We start from the raw sequence: 20,235 nt of genomic DNA on the forward strand, positions 1-20,235 counted from the left end.
TTGGAAGCAAATCTTTCCGAAGCATAAACGTGTAGGTAAAACAGTCGTCTGCGGGAATCCATCGCATGCCAAGTACGGACTCCGTTACTCCTTCACGTTCTAGCACCAAATCTTTTGTCCCATCGTCTGAGATCTCACCTATTTGCGATAAAACTTCCAGTCGGTTGCACAGAAAATTTCGTATCTCAAAGCCACCTATAGTATGCACGAGCTTCACCTGGTTAATTACATCAACTGCTTCCTGTACCGTTCGAAAGCTATCCAACAGATCATCCACATAGTGGCTATTTAAAATAGCATCAACCGCTCGAGGAAATGCGTCAGTAAATTCCCTTGTTTGGCTTATACAATGAAACATTCAGCAAAGATGCTGTACTGTGCCTTAAACGGGTTCAAGAGGTATAATTATTTGATCCATAGTTTCACCCTCTTCATTGCTAGTAATCGATGAATCTCGTCAACATTAACACGAAGTTGTTTTTCTATGAGTTTTACAATCTTCTATCCAACTTAGGTCTTCTTTGAATAAGGAAGCTTAAAAAAACTAGGATATTAGAAAAAACCGGAAATACCGGTTTTTTGCCTTTAAAAAACCGGTATTTCGGTATCCAAAAATTGGCTGGTATTACCGGTTTCGGTACTACCGGTACTACCGGTTAGACAGCCCTAGTTGTGTGGCAATAGTTTAATGGCCAAAGCACTCGGGTGCCAACCGAGAAAGTTTGGGTTGGAGTCCCACTTACCAATTGAACTACTCTATATATTTTTGGCCTCATATCGCAATTTCCCAGTTTCATCCAGTCTACCATTCGTCCCTCCAAACGCTCCTCCACTTTAATAAAAACAGGGTGGCAACTACCTGGCAAACCTGGAATTGTCAGGGAATTTGAAATTACCTGGAATAATCAGGGAATTTTTTAACAAAATCAGGGAATTTTTCAAACAACCCCAATGATCGATTTATTGAGTAGTCAAGAACACTTAGAAATAGATAAAGAAGTACGGCACACAAGCGATAGATTGGGTTATCGATAATTAGCTCAGAGTTTTGCAAAGGGCCTTATTCTGCGAGGCAAGTGAAGTGATATAACAAATTTAGTTTGCACTCACTTTGCGCGTTGCGTTTGGCGTTAGTCACGTCGAATCGAATAACATTGAAGTTTCAGGACGGACATTTTGCGGCATGTGACACAATTCGCAGAACATCGAAATAAATGCCAGTGGCACCGCAGCGAAATTCGATTTTCGAGAAAAATGTTGGAGAAATCCCACTGACTCACGGCAGTACATAAACTTGCCATACTGTTGTAACAAATTGTAACCGAAATGCGGGTGTAGCGACCCTACTTTCCACGTTACGAATCCCGATCAATCCAAAGTCCAAATCCAAATGCAAAGTGAAATAGGCCGCGTGACCAACGAAGAAAGTAGAACAGCCACCAGTGGTAAAGCGAAATAAGTTAGCTCAATTAAACTGCTTTTTTGCATGGCTTATGGCTTGAAGAACGAAAATTAAACATACGAACATTTCCGTGTGGCTGGCAGGAAAAGCACCACGGCGGGTTCGAGAGCTAGCCGCAATGGGCACTAAAACTCCGCTTGCGCCTGAGTTTGCGAATAAACTTCCGCGGAAAAAAGAACAGTTGAGGAACTCACGGGAGGAGTGTAATTTGCTGGTCGGCAGAATAAGAGAAAGTGATTGGAGAATTCGCCTAGGGAAATAGAGTAGGTGGGGAAATTTTTCTCAATACCTCGTAGATTGATAAACAATTCAAATGTCAATGATCGAAACACATTTTCTGTTAAAATTTTATCGCAATATGAAACCTAGAATTTTATTAAACACCGGGAAAAACCTGGAAAAATCAGGGAATTTGGTTTTACGTATCCAGTTGCCACCCTGAAAAATAGGGAGGTAAAATGTCATAATTTCTCCGTTGCAGTGTACGGGAAATACTTAAAACAAAGTGTTTCTATACGTGTTCGATTTTAATTTAATCCAATTATCCTTAGATTGATCCCATACAGCACAAGCTGACTCCAAGATTGACCGTACCAACGACCAATACAGGATCCGCTAGCTATCAGGGTCTTCAAACTTCTTGCCAATTCTCATGACCAGTCCGAGTTGTCGGTTAGCCTTGCTGACAATCATGGAATAATGCTGCCTGAACGTCAGTTGAGCATCCAAGACTACACCGAGGTCAGTACTTCCTTGAGGGACCCCAGAATTGTTACTGAATCAGCCAGTTTGAGATGCACCCAACTTTACTGCAATTTTTTGATTACGTAAATATGATTCAAGCAACAGAAGCTCCGAGTTTATCACATTTAGCACGTAGTATCCCATGATCGACACGATCTTTTTAGGTCAGTGTAGGTAGCGTCTATTCCGGTCCATTTCACGCAGGAAAATTTGGTGAGTTCCAATTATGAATGAAAATAGGTAAAGATTCAAAAGCAGTTAACTGGTACGTTGAGTCAGAATAAATGTCTACAACCAATTCCGGGGTAAAATAATAACTAGCTTTTAAATGTGATTCCTCTTTCCCAGAATAACTGCGTTAAAATACACAGTATAACATTCCGTTGTCCACACTTTCTTACGTTTAGTTTTGATTATATTTTAACTAGCTGACCCGACAAACTTCGTATTGCCACAAATTAACCTGTGTTGTACATAAATCATGAATCTCGGATGATCTTTGTCACTATCTCGAGTTTTGCAAGCCCCCCAGTGGGCGGCGCTTCCGACGGCGGGTCTCCGGCAACACTCGCGACCGGCTCGTCCTGAATGATCTAGTGTTACTATAGATAGTTTTTGTGGTCTTGTTATTGATTAATGTTTTATGGAAGAGTCTCGAATTTCTCGAGTTGGATTAGTTTTTGAGTTTCGCAAAAATTTCTGTTTTATTTGTATGAGAGTCCATATCCCCCTACCACAGGGGTGAGAGGTCTCTAACTATCATAAAATAAATTCAAGACTCAAAAATCTCCTACATGCTAAATTTGGTTCCATTTGCTTGATTAGTACTCAAATTATAAGGAAATTTGTATTTCATTTGTATGGGAGCCCACCCTCTTAAAAGGGAAAGGGGTCGTAAAACACCACAGAAAAAAAATTCTGCCATCTAAAACTCTCACATGCCAAATTTGGTTCCATTTGCTTGATTAGTTCTAAAGTTATGAGCAAATTTGTATTTCGTTTGAATGGGAGCCCCCGCCCCTCCTAAAAAGGTAAGAAGTCCTAATTCATAATGGAAAAAATGGTTGCCTCCAAAAACACCCACATGCCAAATATGGTTCCATTTGCTTGATTAGTTCTCGAATTATTAGGAAATTTGTATTTCATTTGTGTAGAAGCCCCCCCTCTTGAAGTGTGGAAGGATCCTAATTCACCGTAGAAAATATTTTTGCCTCCAAAAACCTCCACATGCCGAATTTGGTTCTATTTGCTTGATTAGTTCTCGAGTTATGGGGAAATTTGTATTTCATTTGTATTGGAGCCCCCCTCCTAATGTGGGAAGAGGTCCTAATTCATCACAGAAAAAATTCTTGCCTCCAAAAACACCTACACGCCAAATTTGGTTCCATTTGCTGGATTAGTTCTCGAGTTATGAGGAAATTTGTATTTCGTTTGTATAGGACCCCTCCTCCTAAAGTGGGGAGGGGTCCCAATTCATCATTGAAAAAAAAATTGTCTCCAAAAACACACATATACCAAATTTGGTTCAATTCGCTTGATTAGTTCTCGAGTTATGAGGAAATTTGTATTTCATTTGTACAGGAGCCCCTCCTCTTAAAGTGGGGAGGGGTCCTAATTCACCATAGAAAATTTTCTTGCTCTCGAAAACCTTCACATGCCAAATTTGGTTGCATTTGCTTGATTAGTTCTCGAGTTATGAGGAAATTTGTATGGAAGGCCCCCCCTCTTAAAAGGGAGAGGAGTTATAATTCCTCTTATAAAGAGGGGAGGGGTCTCAATTCACCATAGAATAAATTCTTGTCACCAAAAAAACACCCACATGCCAAATGTTGTTCTATTTGCTTGATTAGTTCTCGAGTTAGGAGGAAATTTGTATTTCATTTGTATAGGAGTCCCCCCTCCTGAAGTGGGGAGAGGTTCTTATTCATCATAGAAAAAATTCTTGCCTCCAAAAACACCTACATGCCAAATTTGGTTCCATTTGCTGGATTAGCTCTCGAGTTATAAGGAAATTTGTATTTCGTTTGTATAGGAGACCCCCCACTTAAAGTGGGGAGGGGTCCCAATTCATCATAGAAAAAAATTTTGTCTCCAAAAACACACACATGCCAAATTTGGTTCCATTTGCTTGATTAGTTCTCGAGTTATGAGGAAATTGGTATTTCATTTGTACAGGAGCCCCCCCTCTTAAAGTGAGGAGGGGTCCTAATTCAACATAGAAAATTTTCTTGCCCTTGAAAACTTTCACATGCTAAATTTGGTTCCATTTGCTTGATTAGTTCTCGAGTTATGAGGAAATTTGTATGGAAACCCCCCCTCTTAAAGGGGAGAGGAGTTATAATTCCCCTTCTAAAGAGGGGAGGGGTCTCAAATTACCCTAGAATAAATTCTTGTCACCGAAAACACCCACATGCCAAATTTGGTTCTATTTGCTTGATTAGTTCTCGAGTTATGCAGAAATTTGTGTTTCATTTGTATGGGAGCCCCCCCTCTTAGTGGGGGGAGGGGTCTCTAACCATCACTAAAACCTTTCCTGGCCCCAAAAACCTCTACATGCAAATTTTCACGCCGATTGGTTCAGTAGTTTTTGATTCTATAAGGAACACAGGACAGACAGACAGACAGAAATCCTTCTTTATAGGTATAGATGTTCGATCGTTAAAATGTTGCTGGACATTTTTTATATCTAACGACTTATGGACCCGCGTCTAATTGAGAGCAAATTGGACGTACGCTATGTAACGCTAACGTTATGTAACTCTATGAAATGCAGCTACGTTACCTTTGGTCGTCTTGAATGTAATCTGCTATGATTGGTTTGCTTAATGTGGGCGATTATTACCACGAAAATACATATCGCGCCCCTCGTTTTGGCGACAGACATAAGCCTCTTATATTTATAATTTTTATTATTATTCTTCTTTATTTAAGAGGTTTTCAGCCTGAGGCTGGTTCACCTCTTTTACTTATTGACCATGGAATACATATAGGGAATACAGTGGTAGACAAATTATTGGAGTCTAACACATTTCATTTAAACGTTTCTGTTTTCATTTTCACAAAGTGCTATCCAGTATAGTCAACAAAGACGTAGCCTAGTTTAGTTTAGCTTAGGTAGACTGCCCATAGTTGCACTCCTTGATTGGCCGACCCAGTGAAATTGTACAAAGAATTGTGCTTGGGAGTACCATGACATTCTCTCATTGTGCAATACTTTGAAAATACACCCATAACGACGCCGACCATCTCTTTTGGTTGTGGCTGTACTACAAGGTAAAAAGAAGGAATATTAATCCGATACTTGTCGCTAGAGACCGCGGGATTTGTGGTAGTAGGTTAAGGCCGACATCATGAACCATCATGATTGGTAGAGACATGATTCAACGAAACAACATTAAAAACTTCACTGCTTCTTCAAACATTATTGTAAATTACAATACAAACTACCATTCAAAACTGCTGGCTAGAATTTAAAACTGCGTAATATTTACGGTTTCAGAAAAATGTGGTTGTCAACATTTTTGCAACGAACGAGGCACGAAAGCAAACGATGCTGATTCCTTACAATAAAATACTCAGAACCTGAACACCTCAGCACCGTTAACGAAAACTGAGAATAATTATTTTCTTCGTGGGTGATTAGAACTAAAAATTAAGAACATTAAACACTGCGAAACAATTTCAAATTCTTGGCCGTTACTTCTTCATGTAGATAACCGCACATTGTTAATTGGCTCACAATACCTGACAAAACCAGGCACAGTGAAACCAATGAATGAAGCTCTCCTCGAAGCATATAGTTCCTAAGTTGATAAGTATTTTCTCTTACAAACGCAAATATGTTGGATTTTTGTCAAATTTTCAAAATCGTAGATCCTTCTACTTTTTTTGCAATATTGTTCAAATATCAAATATTCGTTCTGAACACCCTTGAAGGACTTTTCATGTCAAAACCTAGAATAATACTTATGGAAGACAGGTTACCATATTATTTCTTGTATTTACGGTGTAGTAAGGCTGTAACTTTTCCATTGGTAAACGCTCATTTATCAATAATAAAGTTTACAGACTTTTACCAGTAGAAATATAAAAAAATACCCGAGCAGGAGCGAAGAGCAAAATAATATCAAAATGTGTTATTGGAAATCGAATAACTCATATCAAAATTTGGTCTTGTTTTGGCTGACCTAGTTGGTAAAATAACAAAAAATAATATCAAAATTTTACTCCTCTAAGGCCAAATGAATAACTACTTGTGTTATTTGAATAACAAAACAATAACATGACTGTATTCAGAGTTTAGAATAACATAACAAATAGAGTAGTATATGAGATATTAAAAAATCATTTTATAAAATATTTATAATCTAAAATCTATTTAATCAATAAAAAAAATTGTATGAATGCCATTTTAAGACCAAAATAAGATATGATAACAAAATCAGTTATTAAACTTATCTTACAACCACTGTTTTAAATATCTACTCAATAACAAAATGTGCTATCAATGTATCTCCATATCTATTCAATAACAAAATATACCATTATAACACAGTTTGATATTGTTTTTATATTATTTTGCTCTTCGCTCCTGCTCGGGTAATGCCATACTTTGTTCAGAAAGGCTATAGATTGTGCTCAGCTCAACAAATGTTACCTACACGAGTTTTACAGATTTTGCTTCTATGAGGCAGTTATAGAGCAATTCCAGCTCAAAACGCTGAAAAAAGGTCATTTTTGACTCGACTATTTTTTATTGAAAAGAAATTTTCCTGATATGTTGGATGCGACGCAACAATTCATTTTCCACTAAACTTGATTTTTTTCGTCAAGACTAACTTCTCAAAAGGGCATATTTAGAAATGAGATTACTTTTTTTTTCAAAAAATCATATCTTGAAAACTACTTATTTGATTAAAATGACGTCAAAGGAATAGTTGTAAGACATTAAGTGTATTCAAAACCTTCAAACCTCAAAACCTTCCCCTCCGATTTGCCTCTTTTTTTAAAGATAGCTTGAATTATGCCCTAAAATCTGGTGAAGAGCTATCGATGGACCCATTTTCGGATTTTTTTGAATCTTTGAAATTTAACAAGTTTTTCAAAAATAGTTCGATCTTTCTTGCGTTCCACAAGGGTCGGTTTTGGGGACGCTATTTTTTCCTTTATCAACATTTTATCTACGGCAATATAATTTTGTAAAGTCCCTATATTTGCTAATGATGCTCAAATCCAGGATTTTTTTCTATGCTAGTCTATGGGCTCACATACAAATGAAACACAAATTTCTGCATAACTCGAACCCAATTTGGCATGTGGGTAATGCGATATATTTAAATCAGAATTCAAAAATTTCGCAATGGTTCTAACAACGAAGCCGAATGATTTTCCCTATACGCCGCGGATACTTTGCTTTTGCCACCAATCTATCAGAGCGTTCTCTTCCGTTACAGCGGCGATGTGGCCGGTCCGGAGGCGAACCATGCTGTTGTTGATGATGACGGATTGAACAGCACCGAAGGTTACGACTGTGACATCTGCGGTAGACATTATGCTGCTGAAAAGACATTCCGAAGGCACCGTATCCGCCACAAAACGATTCATTTGTACAAATGTCTGGTATGCAAAAAACCTTTCCCCAGCAGGGATGAACTGAAACAACACAAAACAACTCACGCCGGCGAACCTAAGCTGCAGTGCGAAATTTGTAAAAAGTTTTACACGAATCAGTTCTACCTAACCCGTCATATCGGTACTCACTGCGAGCAAAAGCAGAAGGACGTTTGCGAATTCTGTGGCAAGGTTTGCCAGTCGAAAACCGTTCTCAAGAATCACCGGAGAATGCACACCGGCGAGCGACCGTTCGCTTGCGATATATGCAGCAAAACTTTTGCTAGAATTGACGGTCTAAATGTTCATAAGGCGACTCATTCCGTCGTGAAATTCTTTAAATGTGAGTTTTGTGATAAGAATTTTCCTTCGAAATCTCAGCTGACGAGACACCAGAAATCGCATAGTACAGAGCTTCCCCACAAGTGCCCAGTTTGTGGAAAATGCTTCCGACTGGCTCATATGCTCGTCTATCATATGCATTATCATTCGGAAAAGCGTCTCTTTAAATGTGACATCTGCGGTTTGTCGTACAAATCATCTACAAATTTGATTTGTCACCGAAAAATCCATACGAACCCGATCGATAAAATCCAATACAAATGTGACATTTGTGGTGCCGAGTTCACCCGGAAGAGTAACCTATTGCCTCACCGCAAACTACACTCGGACGAACGTCTCTTCAGATGCAACCATTGCCAGGAGGAATTCGCTTCTCGGGAGAACTTGCGAGCGCACCGCCAACGGTGTTCCCGTAGCGAGAGACGCTACAAGTGCACGGAGTGCGACAAAGCGTTCCTCTACGGAGCGAATCTACGCGAGCATCTGATGTGGCATCGGGGTGAAAAACCCTATCCCTGCGCTATCTGTGGAAAAGCGTTCGTCCGGTGCAACAACCTGAACCGGTGTGCTTGGTATCGCGAAACCGGAACCGAGGCGGTCCGATCAGAGTCAGCTCCAGAATAGTGGCTTGTTTTGATTTAATTAGTGTTTTGTCGATGGTTTGGTTTGTTAAGAAATATTGCACTACATGCAAACGTATTCTGTTCTGTCTGCTTCCCTATTCTGACCGGTAACCGTCATAGAATGAAAATTGATTCACAGTAGCCAGTACGTATATGCATATGACGTGTATTTTTGGGAAGTGAACAAAATAACTTTAAAGAAAACTTAATATAACTCTTCAAAAATAAATTCAAATAATTCTTCCGAAAACTTCAACCACAATATAGCGACCCTACTTCATTTTACTCAATTTTCCAATACGATTTTTCTTTATCAATAGCTAGCTAATAACGTCAGGAACCGTTTTACGCTAGATTAGTCCGTTCAAGTGCATTTGCATCGTCATAATCATCGGAAGAGAGGAGACACGAAAAGAATCTCATTTGCACATAAGCCATTTTCACATATTGCTCGAGAAGCCAGCCTAGTCGGTTAGAAAATACAACTACCAACGCTGGCATGAAGTAATAACACACCTTTAGAATGCGCGGTCCAGTTCTCCAAAGCGTGCGCGCAAAATTAAAAACCTGAATTAAAAATTCGCAGGTTACCACGTCTCGGTACCCGGTGTCTTCGAGCCCGCATATGCTAAGCGGAGTGTGAGCAAGAGGTACTCTCCATTTAGCCAAATTTATTACCGCATTCTTCCTACTCCATGGCGCGAATGAACTCGTGCATGAACAGGATGGCAGTGAAGCTCAGCGACCGAGGTAGGCTATTACCAAATTAAAAGGGCAATTCTCCTAACAAAAAAATCGCATAGGGTCATGGGGAATCTACCCTTGTACAATAGGTTAGGTTAAGTAATCATGTAACACGGAAAAATAAAGGAGTCGAAGTCCGGGTCCATAGTCGAAGTTATCTCCAAAAAACTAAGTACAGCGGTCTCTGCCTTTAGGTACCGTGACCGCTCCCAATTCTGCGCTGCTCCTAATTCTGCGCATTTTTCTTTATATAGGTATTTTTTAACATTGTGCATATCTATGATCATTGCGTTATTTTTTTATAAATGTCTGTTGAATATTACGCCATTATTGACAAACGGGCCATAATATTTGAGAGCGAAATAATTTAACGTGAAATTGAAAGTATTTTATATGGCAGAAAACATCGTCGTTAGCACCAACGCTATGATTTTTTTTTTCTACAGCAGCCGTTGCGGAAGGCTGCTGGATTTTTTTTTTGTGTGGATATTATCACTACGACCAGCATTTTGATCTATTGTGATTTTATCCAGGTGTTGTTCCGCACTTCGTTGTTATTGCAGTATCGCTATAGAGTGAGCGAACTGCTTATTATCCGTGCTTTTCGGTGTGTTTTCACCCCTTTTTCCCTCTACGCTTCTTTCTACTTTTCAACCAATCTAGCTCTAGAGCCGGGAAGTGCGGAGACTAGTTATAATTTGTCCTTGGACAAGAGGCTTCATTCGCACCTCGAGCAAGTATCATTCTTATAACCAGCCCCGGCTAAAGGCTTCATGGTCGGTAAAGCAGAGTTCAGCACAGAGTGAGGGTGTGTTTTGTGTGTATGTATGTGTTCCTTACTACTACTTATTATGCATTACCAATCTCGTTCCTAGAACCAGGAAGTGGAACAAGCTATAATTTGCCCTTGAACAAGAGGCTTCATTCGCACCTCAAGCAAGTACCACTCTTATAACTTGCCCTGGCAAGAGGCTTTCATTGTTAGTTAATGCAGAATGCAGTAGGAAGGATGTGGAGGGGCCTGAGAATAAACCCATGCTAAAGTCACTTGACAACGAATGGCCTGATTCTACTAAGATTCGAACCCACGACCACTCGCTTGTCAAGGCAGGCTCGGTAACCTTGCGGCTACAGGGCCCCCCAACGCTATGATTGTCTGTCTAGAAAATTAACAAATTTATGATCGACATTCTTTGCAATGATCAAATTACCCAACATAATTAGAAAGAATAATTAGTTTTAGTCATGTTTTAGACAAAAAGAGTGATTGCATGCATTACTTTCCTTAGAAAAATGCGATATAATAATGCGCAGATTTAGGCACAGATTTTTTATTCATGTTCCAAATTCTGCGCTGTCATGTATCCTACGAAGAAATCGTGAAAGAATACGCAACCTCACTCAAATGGCTGAGGTATAGAGGCATGAAAAATGAAGTAGAATAGTAGAATTGAAATTGGAATCCTGTGCTGTGTCTTGGGGTCCAAACCTACGAGTGCCAATTCATGAAACCATATCTTTTTTTTTAAGTCCAACCTCATGGAACTGTCAGAGAGTGGGGTAGTTGTTTCTATAAGAAAGCACAATTTTTAGTACTAGTCTATAGTGTAATGTTTAGTATGCAGAAAACCCGAATCAATTCGCCCTTCACGTTATCGAGAATAAAATATTTAAAATGAAGCAATCAAAATGATAACAATATTCTTTTGCCACCCGGATAGCACAAGAAGGCCTGACCATGGATTTAATTATGGTAATGGCTAATGCCGAATTTTTTGGTGTCCATTTAGCGTATAAAGACATAAACAACATGGCAGGAGTGTTTATTTTCACTTTTTGGGTGCGCAGAATTAGGAACATTGGCAAGAAAGTGCGCAGAATTAGGCACCATGGATAAGTTTACAAAACAAAATATATACTCAATTGTTGGTCGACTTATAATTCCCATATTTTTTACCAGATATTATAGACCGTAGCACTACACGTTGCTGCTATCCACGTTGTTAATTGAAATCTAGAATACTTAGAATAGCGGAAGAATCATAAAAATGTCTTAACTGCGCAGAATATGGTACGTTCACGGTATTTAAAAGTCGGACCAATATTTAATTCATCATTAAGCGGACGATTGTCCACACTAACAAGAGTCTTCAAAACCATATTTATCATTCTAATGCTGTCCAATCCAGTTCATAATACTGTCACAATAAAAAATGCAACTTCAACTTATTTCGAGGATATTGTCGAATGCGCCCTTAACATTCACGACCTGCCAAAAATACCAAAAGCAGACTGCAAAAAAGGACGAACAAAAACAACGAAAGTACGTTGAAATGGTGGCAAAAAGACCATGAAAAGACGGCAGAAATATGACAGAGCTAAGAAAAAAAAGACAACGTATACAAATAGAAAAAAAAAAACAAAAAAATGACAAAAGACGGCGAAAAGGTATAAAAAAGACAACAAAAAGATGACGAAAGAGCTATAAATAAATGTAAAAAAGTCGATGAAGGGACAATAAAAAAGCAGTAAAAAAGGACAAAAAGCAATATGACAAAAAACAATTAAGAAGCTTCAAAAAGGTAACGCGAAAAAAACGACGAAAAGGTTGCAAATATACGACAGAAAGACGGCGAAAGAACAACGAAGACGAACAAAAAACGGCGAAACAAAAGGCAACGAAAAGATGACAATAAAAACGAAAAAAAGACGACAAAAACCTGCCAAAGCAACAACGAAAATACCGACAAAAACGCGAAAAAGTCGCCGTAAAAATCTACGAAAAATGTCAAAAACGAAGCTCGGAAAAACGACAGGAATAACACGAAAATATGATGAAGACGACAAAAAGACGCCTAAACAGCGACAACAAACAAATAAACCCGATAAAGACGTTTGAAGAACATCAAAAGCAAGACAAAGTGCAAAAAACGATGAAAAAATTACGAATATACGGCAGAAAACTAGCAACATGACGAGAAAAGGAAGCCAAAACAGCGACAAAAAAACAAAAAGCCGTCAAAAAAAGAACAACAAAAACAAACTACACATAAAAAAACGAAAAAAAAAAATTCATTCAAAGAACTTCAAAAAGACGACAAGTATGTATCCAACGGGTACGGGGTCTGCCTCGAAGTCGTCGGCCTCTGTCGGATTCTCTGCTAAATATTGTTTTCGCTGGTCTCTCATCCGGCATCCTTGCTACATGGTCAGCCCATTGTAGCCTGTCGTATTTTAGTCGCTTCACAATATCCGCATCTTTGTACACTTGGAATGTTCATGATTCATGTGCCTGCGCCACACTCCTTCGTCTAATATACCGCCAAGAATTGATCACAGGATCTTACGCTCGAAAACGCTAAGAGCTCGTCGGTCGCTCTCTTTCAACGTCCACGCTTCGTAGCCGTAGAGTACCACTGGGAGAATTAGCGTCTTATATAGCGCGAGTTTTGTACGAAGTTGTAGGCTACGGGACCTCAGTTGGCTACGTAATCCGCAGAAGGCCCTGTTAGCAGTCGCTATCCGCCTTTTTACTTCACGGCTCACATCGTTGTCACATGTCACTAACGTACCAAGGTAAACACATTCGTCGACCACAAAAATATCTCCATCCACCGCAGTTCCAACACCCGAAGGGCTACCACGCTCTCTAGCAGCCACCATATACTTTGTTTTGATAGAATTTATAATGAGCCCTATCCTCGCAGCTGCTGCTGCGTGCCAAAGATGCTGATCCTCGCAGCTTCCTCCTTAAGATGCGTGTACGCTTCTTCCACAGGTCTACGGTTAACACCGATGATATCAATGTCGTCCGCAAACCCTAGGAGCATATGAGATTTCGTGATGATGGTACCGCTTCTCTGCACGCCGGCCCTTCGAATAGCACCTTCCAATGCAATGTTGAACAGCAAGTTCGATAGTCCGTCACCTTGTTTCAAACCATCTAACGTCACAAACGAGTCCGATGTCTCATCCGCTATCCTGATTTCGTTTAACTGAATCGTACGCAGCCTTGAAGTCTATAAACAAATGGTGAGTCTGCAAGTTGAATTCCCGGAATTTATGGAGGATCTGCCGCAAGGTGAACATTTGGTCCGTCGTGGAGTGTCCCTCTCGAAAACCGCACTGGTATTCGCCAACAAAGGTTTCCTGCAACGGCCTCAGTCTGAGAAACAGGATGCGGAAGAGAATTTTGTATGCAGAATTGATGAGAGTAATACCTCGATAATTGCTGCATTCGAGTCGATGGCCCTTTTTGTAAATTAGGCTTATGAGACCTTCCAACCAGTCCGTAGGTAATTCCTCATCAGGCCAGCTTTAGTATAAAGTAAAGAAAATTACTACTATTTTCAAAAAAGTCCGCAGTCCAAGACCTTTCAAACGCTGGAAAAAGTTTTTCACCCAGTGGCAATAGTATTCGAGTGAATTCTGTTAGATTTAGCATGCCTTTAAATCAAAGTTGGCGCGAATAACGAAAGGTTAATGATCGTCTTTTGTGGCTGTTTTTGTCGTCTTCCAAATAATAAACGGGACAACGAGAAAAGGTGCCAAAAAAACAAAAAGGCGATTACGACGGTAAGAAACCGTTGAAAAAAGTGGAAAAATGCTAAAACGGAGTCTAAAAATGACGAATGACGACGGAAATATGACGTAAAGATCACTAAACGACCTTGAAAAAACGATAAAAATATAAACAAAGGGATGACAAAACAACACGTCGAAAAAACAACAAAAAATAACGAAAAGACTACGTATGAACGACGAAAAGATGGCGAAGAGGCCCGAAAAGACAACGAAAAAGTGATGGATAGCTGATGAAAATCAAAGATGACAGACGACAAAAAAGACGAAAGGACACCAAAGAAACGCCAAACAGCGAGAAAAAATGCCAAAAACAGACTAATAACAATATATCGCTGGAAATATACAAAAAGACAGACGAACCACTAAAAAGAAAGCGAACCACAGAACCACACGTAGAAAAATAAATGATGAAAGACTGAAAAACACAGATGAAAAATCAATAACAAAAGTTGAGAGTAAGCGCCCTTAATTAATTTGGGTCAAACCTTAAATGTGCATAAAATGGTTTATTTCAAAAAAGTACTAATTTTCTCCAAATACAATTGAGGATATTTTTTTTCCTTGTTGAGTACATTTTCCACTGCGACCAGTTATTTGATCTATTGTGGCAGGCCCCTGTTTATTGTAAGCCACATCAGGGTGTCGTGTCACTATTATTAGTATAAGTGATTTCCATTTGCTGATTGAGGATAATACCTATAAAACAAATGTGATGAAGAGCGATGAAACTTTTGGGCTGAAAGAAGCTGAGTTCATCGGTGTTAGGAAAAACTCTTGTATTCTAGAAAACAGGCAGTACACATTGAAAATAATTTACACTTTACAGAACAAACAATATTAGCAAACCTACAAATGAAGCACAAATGTCGGTTAAATTTGTATTTAAACTAACATTTGATTATAGACCAAACCACGAGAGTTTGTCGTCGTCCCGCCAGTAAAAACAAAGTTAGATTAAAACTTCTTGGTCGGTGGTTTCTACAGTTGACGGATGAAGAGGCACAATTTGTGTCTAAAAATAACCCAACCTATGTCGCTAGCTTAATAAGGGGGGTTGTGCAGTCTCCTTTTGTCCAGCATCTCTATGGTTTAAAGGTATAAGTACCAGCGATCCATGTGCCCTGGCGGGTGTTGGTAGGTTCGAATCCTGTTATAATCTCAGATTATAGTTTGCTTAGACTCATGCAACTTCCAGCATTGGACAAAAGGTAGGACAAAAGGTTAAAACTTCATTGAATTTCGCTTCTTTATTGATTTTGAAACGAAAATTGAACCGTGTATTCGGTGATAAAACTATGAATTTTCCTCAGCAAAGTCTGGAAACGCTGCGGCCAGCTTCTAAACCGGCTGGTATTGGCAGTCCACCAGCAGGACTTCAAAGGCCATTTGGAACGGTGAGCGATTATGGGCAAGTACTGCCGGATCCATCTAGTCCTAAACTGGTCGATCTGTTAAATCACAATTTGTCCTTGCAGCTCGATCGGTTTCTGCTACCTGTGGTTGGCTTTTACAAGTATCGTCAATAGCCCCTTGTCCGCTGGATTCCGCGAGCTGAAAAGGTTATTGAGGGCCGTTTTGATACTAAGCACTAGTCGCTCCCAAGTCCCTCCGAAGTGTGAAACGGAAGGCGGGTTTCGTGATGGAAAGCTTTCATGGAACTTGTTGTTTTTAGGACACTTCACCCAGCCCGAACTTTTTTTTATTAAAATAAAACGAAAAGGATATTATAACTAATTATAATAATCAATGAGCACCCAACTTGTACTGGTCGGAAGTAATCGATCTCGACAAATAAGAAAGGCGCGGATATGGAGTGATTCGACATGTAACCCGTCATGTTTGGGACAATTGGCTTTGTCTCTCCGATTTTGCAGTATTGGCACTTCTTAGTAATCCCTCCGACGACTCAGGCAACCTCACTTGTTCACAACAGTTTCTCGGCTTTCGTGTTGAAAGTTGCGATAGTAAGCATCTAAAACTAAGTCCGTCAGAGGGTGCTTTCGTGGCAGGACTATCGGATATTTGAGTCGTATGTTAGATATCGCGTCGCACACGATCGGCCCGCCTCGCATGGAATTCTCCGATCTTGCAATAACGGAGATAATCTGCAGACCTTGCAGGTTTTCTTCTTTCCGAGCCTCAGTAGCCAGGTATGTTTCCGCTTGCAGCACCAAAGGTCATATATAGTTCTCAACCCACTCGAGCTCTTCCTGGCCAAAATGTCTCTCCGATTGCTGAGGCGTGGCTAACAACGAAGTTAGTTGCAGTGCTCACATTGCAATACAATGTCATGTGTTATTAAATTGATATGCGCTTAACAAAATAATGCTTTATCTCAACTTGGTTATTGATATTTTTTGTTGAGAATGTTTACTTTTTCAAAACCATCAGATTTTAGATTCCAATTTTCTCCACTAAGACGTTTGCTCCATGCTTTGCAATATGCTTCACCGGTACCTTCTCTTCTGTTGCAGCGCTGGTTTGATGACAGCCTGCTGTGATGATGGTAAGAAGAGTAGCACGATCTGTAAGCCAGACTTCAGCTGTGACATTTGCGGTAGTAAATATAAACACAGCCGATCGTTATGGAGGCATCTCAGCACTCACGTTGTGGAGAAAACGTCGAATCAGAATACGAGCAACAACAGTCCACCAGTGAAGCAGCAGTGTGACATTTGTGGAAAGTCTCTTACTGCCAAAAACATGGCGCGACACAAAAGATCGCACAGCAACAACAAAGCACCGTTCAAATATGAAATGTTTGCGACGGGAATAGAGCAATCCAAAGATGAAATATGTGATCCAAAAACAAACAGTGCGGAACATCGATACAAATGTTCAGTTTGTGAAAAAACGTTCTTGGGTCAACAGCCGCTGGCAAGGCACATGAGCCATCACAGCGATGAGCGACCATTTACGTGCGACATCTGTGGCTCAACGTATAAGCTAGCTTCTGCTCTAGTTGCTCACAAAAAAATCCACACGTACCTCGAGGAAAAACCCTTCCAATGTAATGTGTGCGGCGCAAAATATACCTACAAGTGCAACCTAAAGTTTCACATGAGGCTGCACTCCGAGGAAGAAGGAGCTTTAAAATGCTTGAAATGTGGAACGGAACTTGCCGCGCAGGAAAATTCGGCAGAGCACGTGTGCAAAGAGCGACCGTTCAAGTGTACGGTATGTGGGAAGGCTTTTCTGTCCGCGGAAAATCTTCACGGCCACCGAAAGGTACACAGCGGCGACCAACCGCACCAATGTTCGATCTGCGATCGAAGCTTCCGGTGGCGCTACAATCTGAACAAGCACATGAAAGAAGTGCACACCGAGAAACCGTACCGGTGCCAGTATTGCGATAATCGCTTTGCATGGAAATCGGATGTTGCTCGACATGAAGCTCGACATAAGCGCGCAAGGCGACTGGCAGCAGCAGCAGCAGCAGCAGCAGCAGCGCTGGGAGGAGAAGTGTTGCCTGACGATGGAAAGGTTCCGACAGCGGATTTGGTTCGAGATTGCTGAAATACGGTAGAAAATCGGTCTTTCACAACAAAATAGTTGCGGTTGGAGGTTAGATTATTGTTATGATTCACTTCAGTTTATTTTGTTTATCTCTTCTGAATCATTTTTTTAAATTCTTTATTTGGACCTGCCCCTTGTTGGGGATCACCACCCTTTTGTCAATCCCTCAACGTTGATTTTCTTATGTCAAGGAACATATGTGTCAAGTTTGGTGGAGAACGCTCAAGGCGTTCTGGAGTTATGGCAGAACATACAAACATACTCACGAGCACCTTAATATAGATAGATAGATAGATTGCTGTAATCAGCACATTATTGAACGTCTTTTTCAAAAATATTTGAACAAAAAGGTTATATCCCAAGTTTTTTATTCCTTAAAAAAACAAAACTGGAATAGTTTACCGTGAAAAAAAAACAACCACAGCTTACAAATTAAGCCCTTGAAACTAAGAAACTAAAATTGGCTTAGCGTATCCGATTTTGGATTCGAATTACTACCCTCAGCTCAGATGTGGACCCAGTGATTTCCAACATTCTTCAAGGTACCTTTTCTTCTGTTGCAGTTGCTGTTCCGGTTTATGCTTCTGTGACGATTCGATGACGGTGGCCTGCTGCGATGGCGATGACGATGATGAACAAATTGACAAGATTTGTAAACCACAGTTCAGTTGTGACATTTGCGGTAATACGTACAAACAACGCAAATCGTTACGCAGACATTACGACATTCACTCTACGGGGAAAATGTCTGATCCGAACAAAAGTAAACCACTGAAGCAGTGTGACATTTGCGGAAAGTTAGTTTCTAAACAGGGCTTTTCGAGGCACAAACAATCCCACACCAGCGAACGCGCGTTTGAGTGTGAGATTTGCAGCAAAACTTTCTACCGGATCGGCAACTTGCGGATCCACAGGATGATCCACACGGCGAAAAGGCAGTTCAATTGTGAGATATGTGACAAAAAATTTTTCAAAATGTTTCATTTAGTTCGACATATGGAAACGCACGATCCGCAAAAACGATTCAAATGTGAAATATGCGGTAAAGATTATTCCCGAAAGGAACATTTAGAGCGCCATGTAAGAACGCACAATCCGGAAGAACAAATCAAATGTGCACTATGTGACAAACAATACACCAGAAGAGAACATTTGATGCAACATATAGGAAAGCACGATCCGAACTTGCAGAAAAGCGATGAGCGACCATTTTCGTGCGACATCTGCGGTTTATCGTATAACTTAGCTTCTATTCTAAGTATTCACAAGCAGATGCACACGTACCTGGAGGAAAAACCATTCAAATGTAATGATTGTGATGCAAAATATACGTACGAGGGCGACTTAGAGTCTCACATGCAGCTACACTCCGAGAAGCGATGTTCGAAATGTGAGATGCAGTTTGCCTCTCGAAAAGCACTCGGTAAGCACGTGTGCAAAGATCGGCCATTCAAATGTACGATGTGTGATAAAACGTTTATGTTTGCGCAACATCTTCGAAACCATCGGTACAAGGTACACAACAGTAGGGATAACAAACCGCCGCCGCCGCCTCCGCCCGATCGCTGTTCGATCTGCGATCGAACTTTCCAGTGGCCGAGTTCTCTTGCTAATCATATGAAAGGGCACATCGGTGAACCGGCCATTCAAGGGCAAATTGTGCGGCGCTCCAAAAGGGTCCAGCAGAAGGTGCGGCAGCAACCGAAGCGGAAACAAAGCAAAAAGTCAAAGCAATTGTCATGGGGCGATGAGAAGGATGATTATTATTATTATTGAGGTGTGATGTTAAGGATTATTGAGATTTAATCCTCAAGGGAAGAGCGAACATTAAATGATTCGTTGTACGGTAATGATGATATAGGTTACACTTCGAAGTAATAAAAATTATCAAAATGCATTTGAATTTATTTTAGCCTATTGAAATCTCAAGAAATAGGAAAACCCTACTGGCAAGTAACAATTTATGTTTTATTATACTTTTCATGCTTCTTCATACTTCTATACTGCTACACCAGCGGTTCTTTGGTTCGCGAAGTCCCTGCTCAAAGTCCCTATACTATTCTGCTGCGGACTAAATTTTTGACCAACCACTGGGGGCTTACGGTTTACTTTCAAGACGTCAAGTTCGTCTAGGTTCAATGTTCAAACGATAAAAACGAACGAAAGAAATAGTTTTACACTTTTACAGAACTGTAAATCTTGATTCAGGTTATATCAAAATAAATAATTCCTGTTTTGTAAACGTGATTTTACGTTAAAAACGTAAAACCAACTGAGGGCAGAGATAATAATCAGTTACCATTCTCCGGGTCATCATTTTTAGGTGTGGCCAAGAACGGTCCTCTTCCAACTTATTTTAAAATATGTACTTCAAAAGAATGTACCAAATGTTCCATCCTGTTTCACAGACTTTCGGAAGTAACGTCGTCTTGTGAAAAGCAAAATGTTTACGATGCGTTTTAAGACATTTTTTGTTACTATTAGACAGTCTTGTTTTGTACTCCTGCAGAACATCCTGAACACTAAGTCGGGAAGTGTGAGCACCACATTTTACACTTTCGAGTATATCCAACTTGATATCATCAACATTATCATCTGGCTCCGCGTCAG

At 40.1% G+C, this 20,235-nt stretch overlaps 1 protein-coding gene across 1 annotated transcript; it reads left to right on the top strand.

The window, feature by feature from the left end:
- Positions 1 to 349: 349 nt before the first annotated feature.
- Positions 350 to 19,401, top strand: LOC128746346 (zinc finger protein 208-like). Its single transcript, XM_053843398.1, has 7 exons — positions 350 to 399; positions 7,660 to 8,781; positions 15,420 to 15,503; positions 15,585 to 15,668; positions 16,584 to 17,453; positions 17,515 to 17,631; positions 18,189 to 19,401. The coding sequence occupies exons 1-7, from the start codon at positions 350 to 352 to the stop codon at positions 19,399 to 19,401; spliced, it is 3,540 nt and encodes a 1,179-aa protein (XP_053699373.1).
- Positions 19,402 to 20,235: the final 834 nt, after the last annotated feature.

Source organism: Sabethes cyaneus, chromosome 1 (assembly GCF_943734655.1).
Source record: "Sabethes cyaneus chromosome 1, idSabCyanKW18_F2, whole genome shotgun sequence".
Classification (NCBI taxonomy): domain Eukaryota; kingdom Metazoa; phylum Arthropoda; class Insecta; order Diptera; family Culicidae; genus Sabethes; species Sabethes cyaneus.

Excerpts from the sequence above, each read along its gene's own strand:
- LOC128746346 (XM_053843398.1), top strand. The coding sequence starts at position 350 with ATGAAACATTCAGCAAAGATGCTGTACTGTGCCTTAAACGGGTTCAAG. Across the intron at positions 400-7,659 it reads GCCTTAAACGGGTTCAAGAG|CGGCGATGTGGCCGGTCCGG; the intron begins GTATAATTATTT and ends CTTCCGTTACAG. Across the intron at positions 8,782-15,419 it reads TCAGAGTCAGCTCCAGAATA|CAAAGTCTGGAAACGCTGCG; the intron begins GTGGCTTGTTTT and ends AATTTTCCTCAG.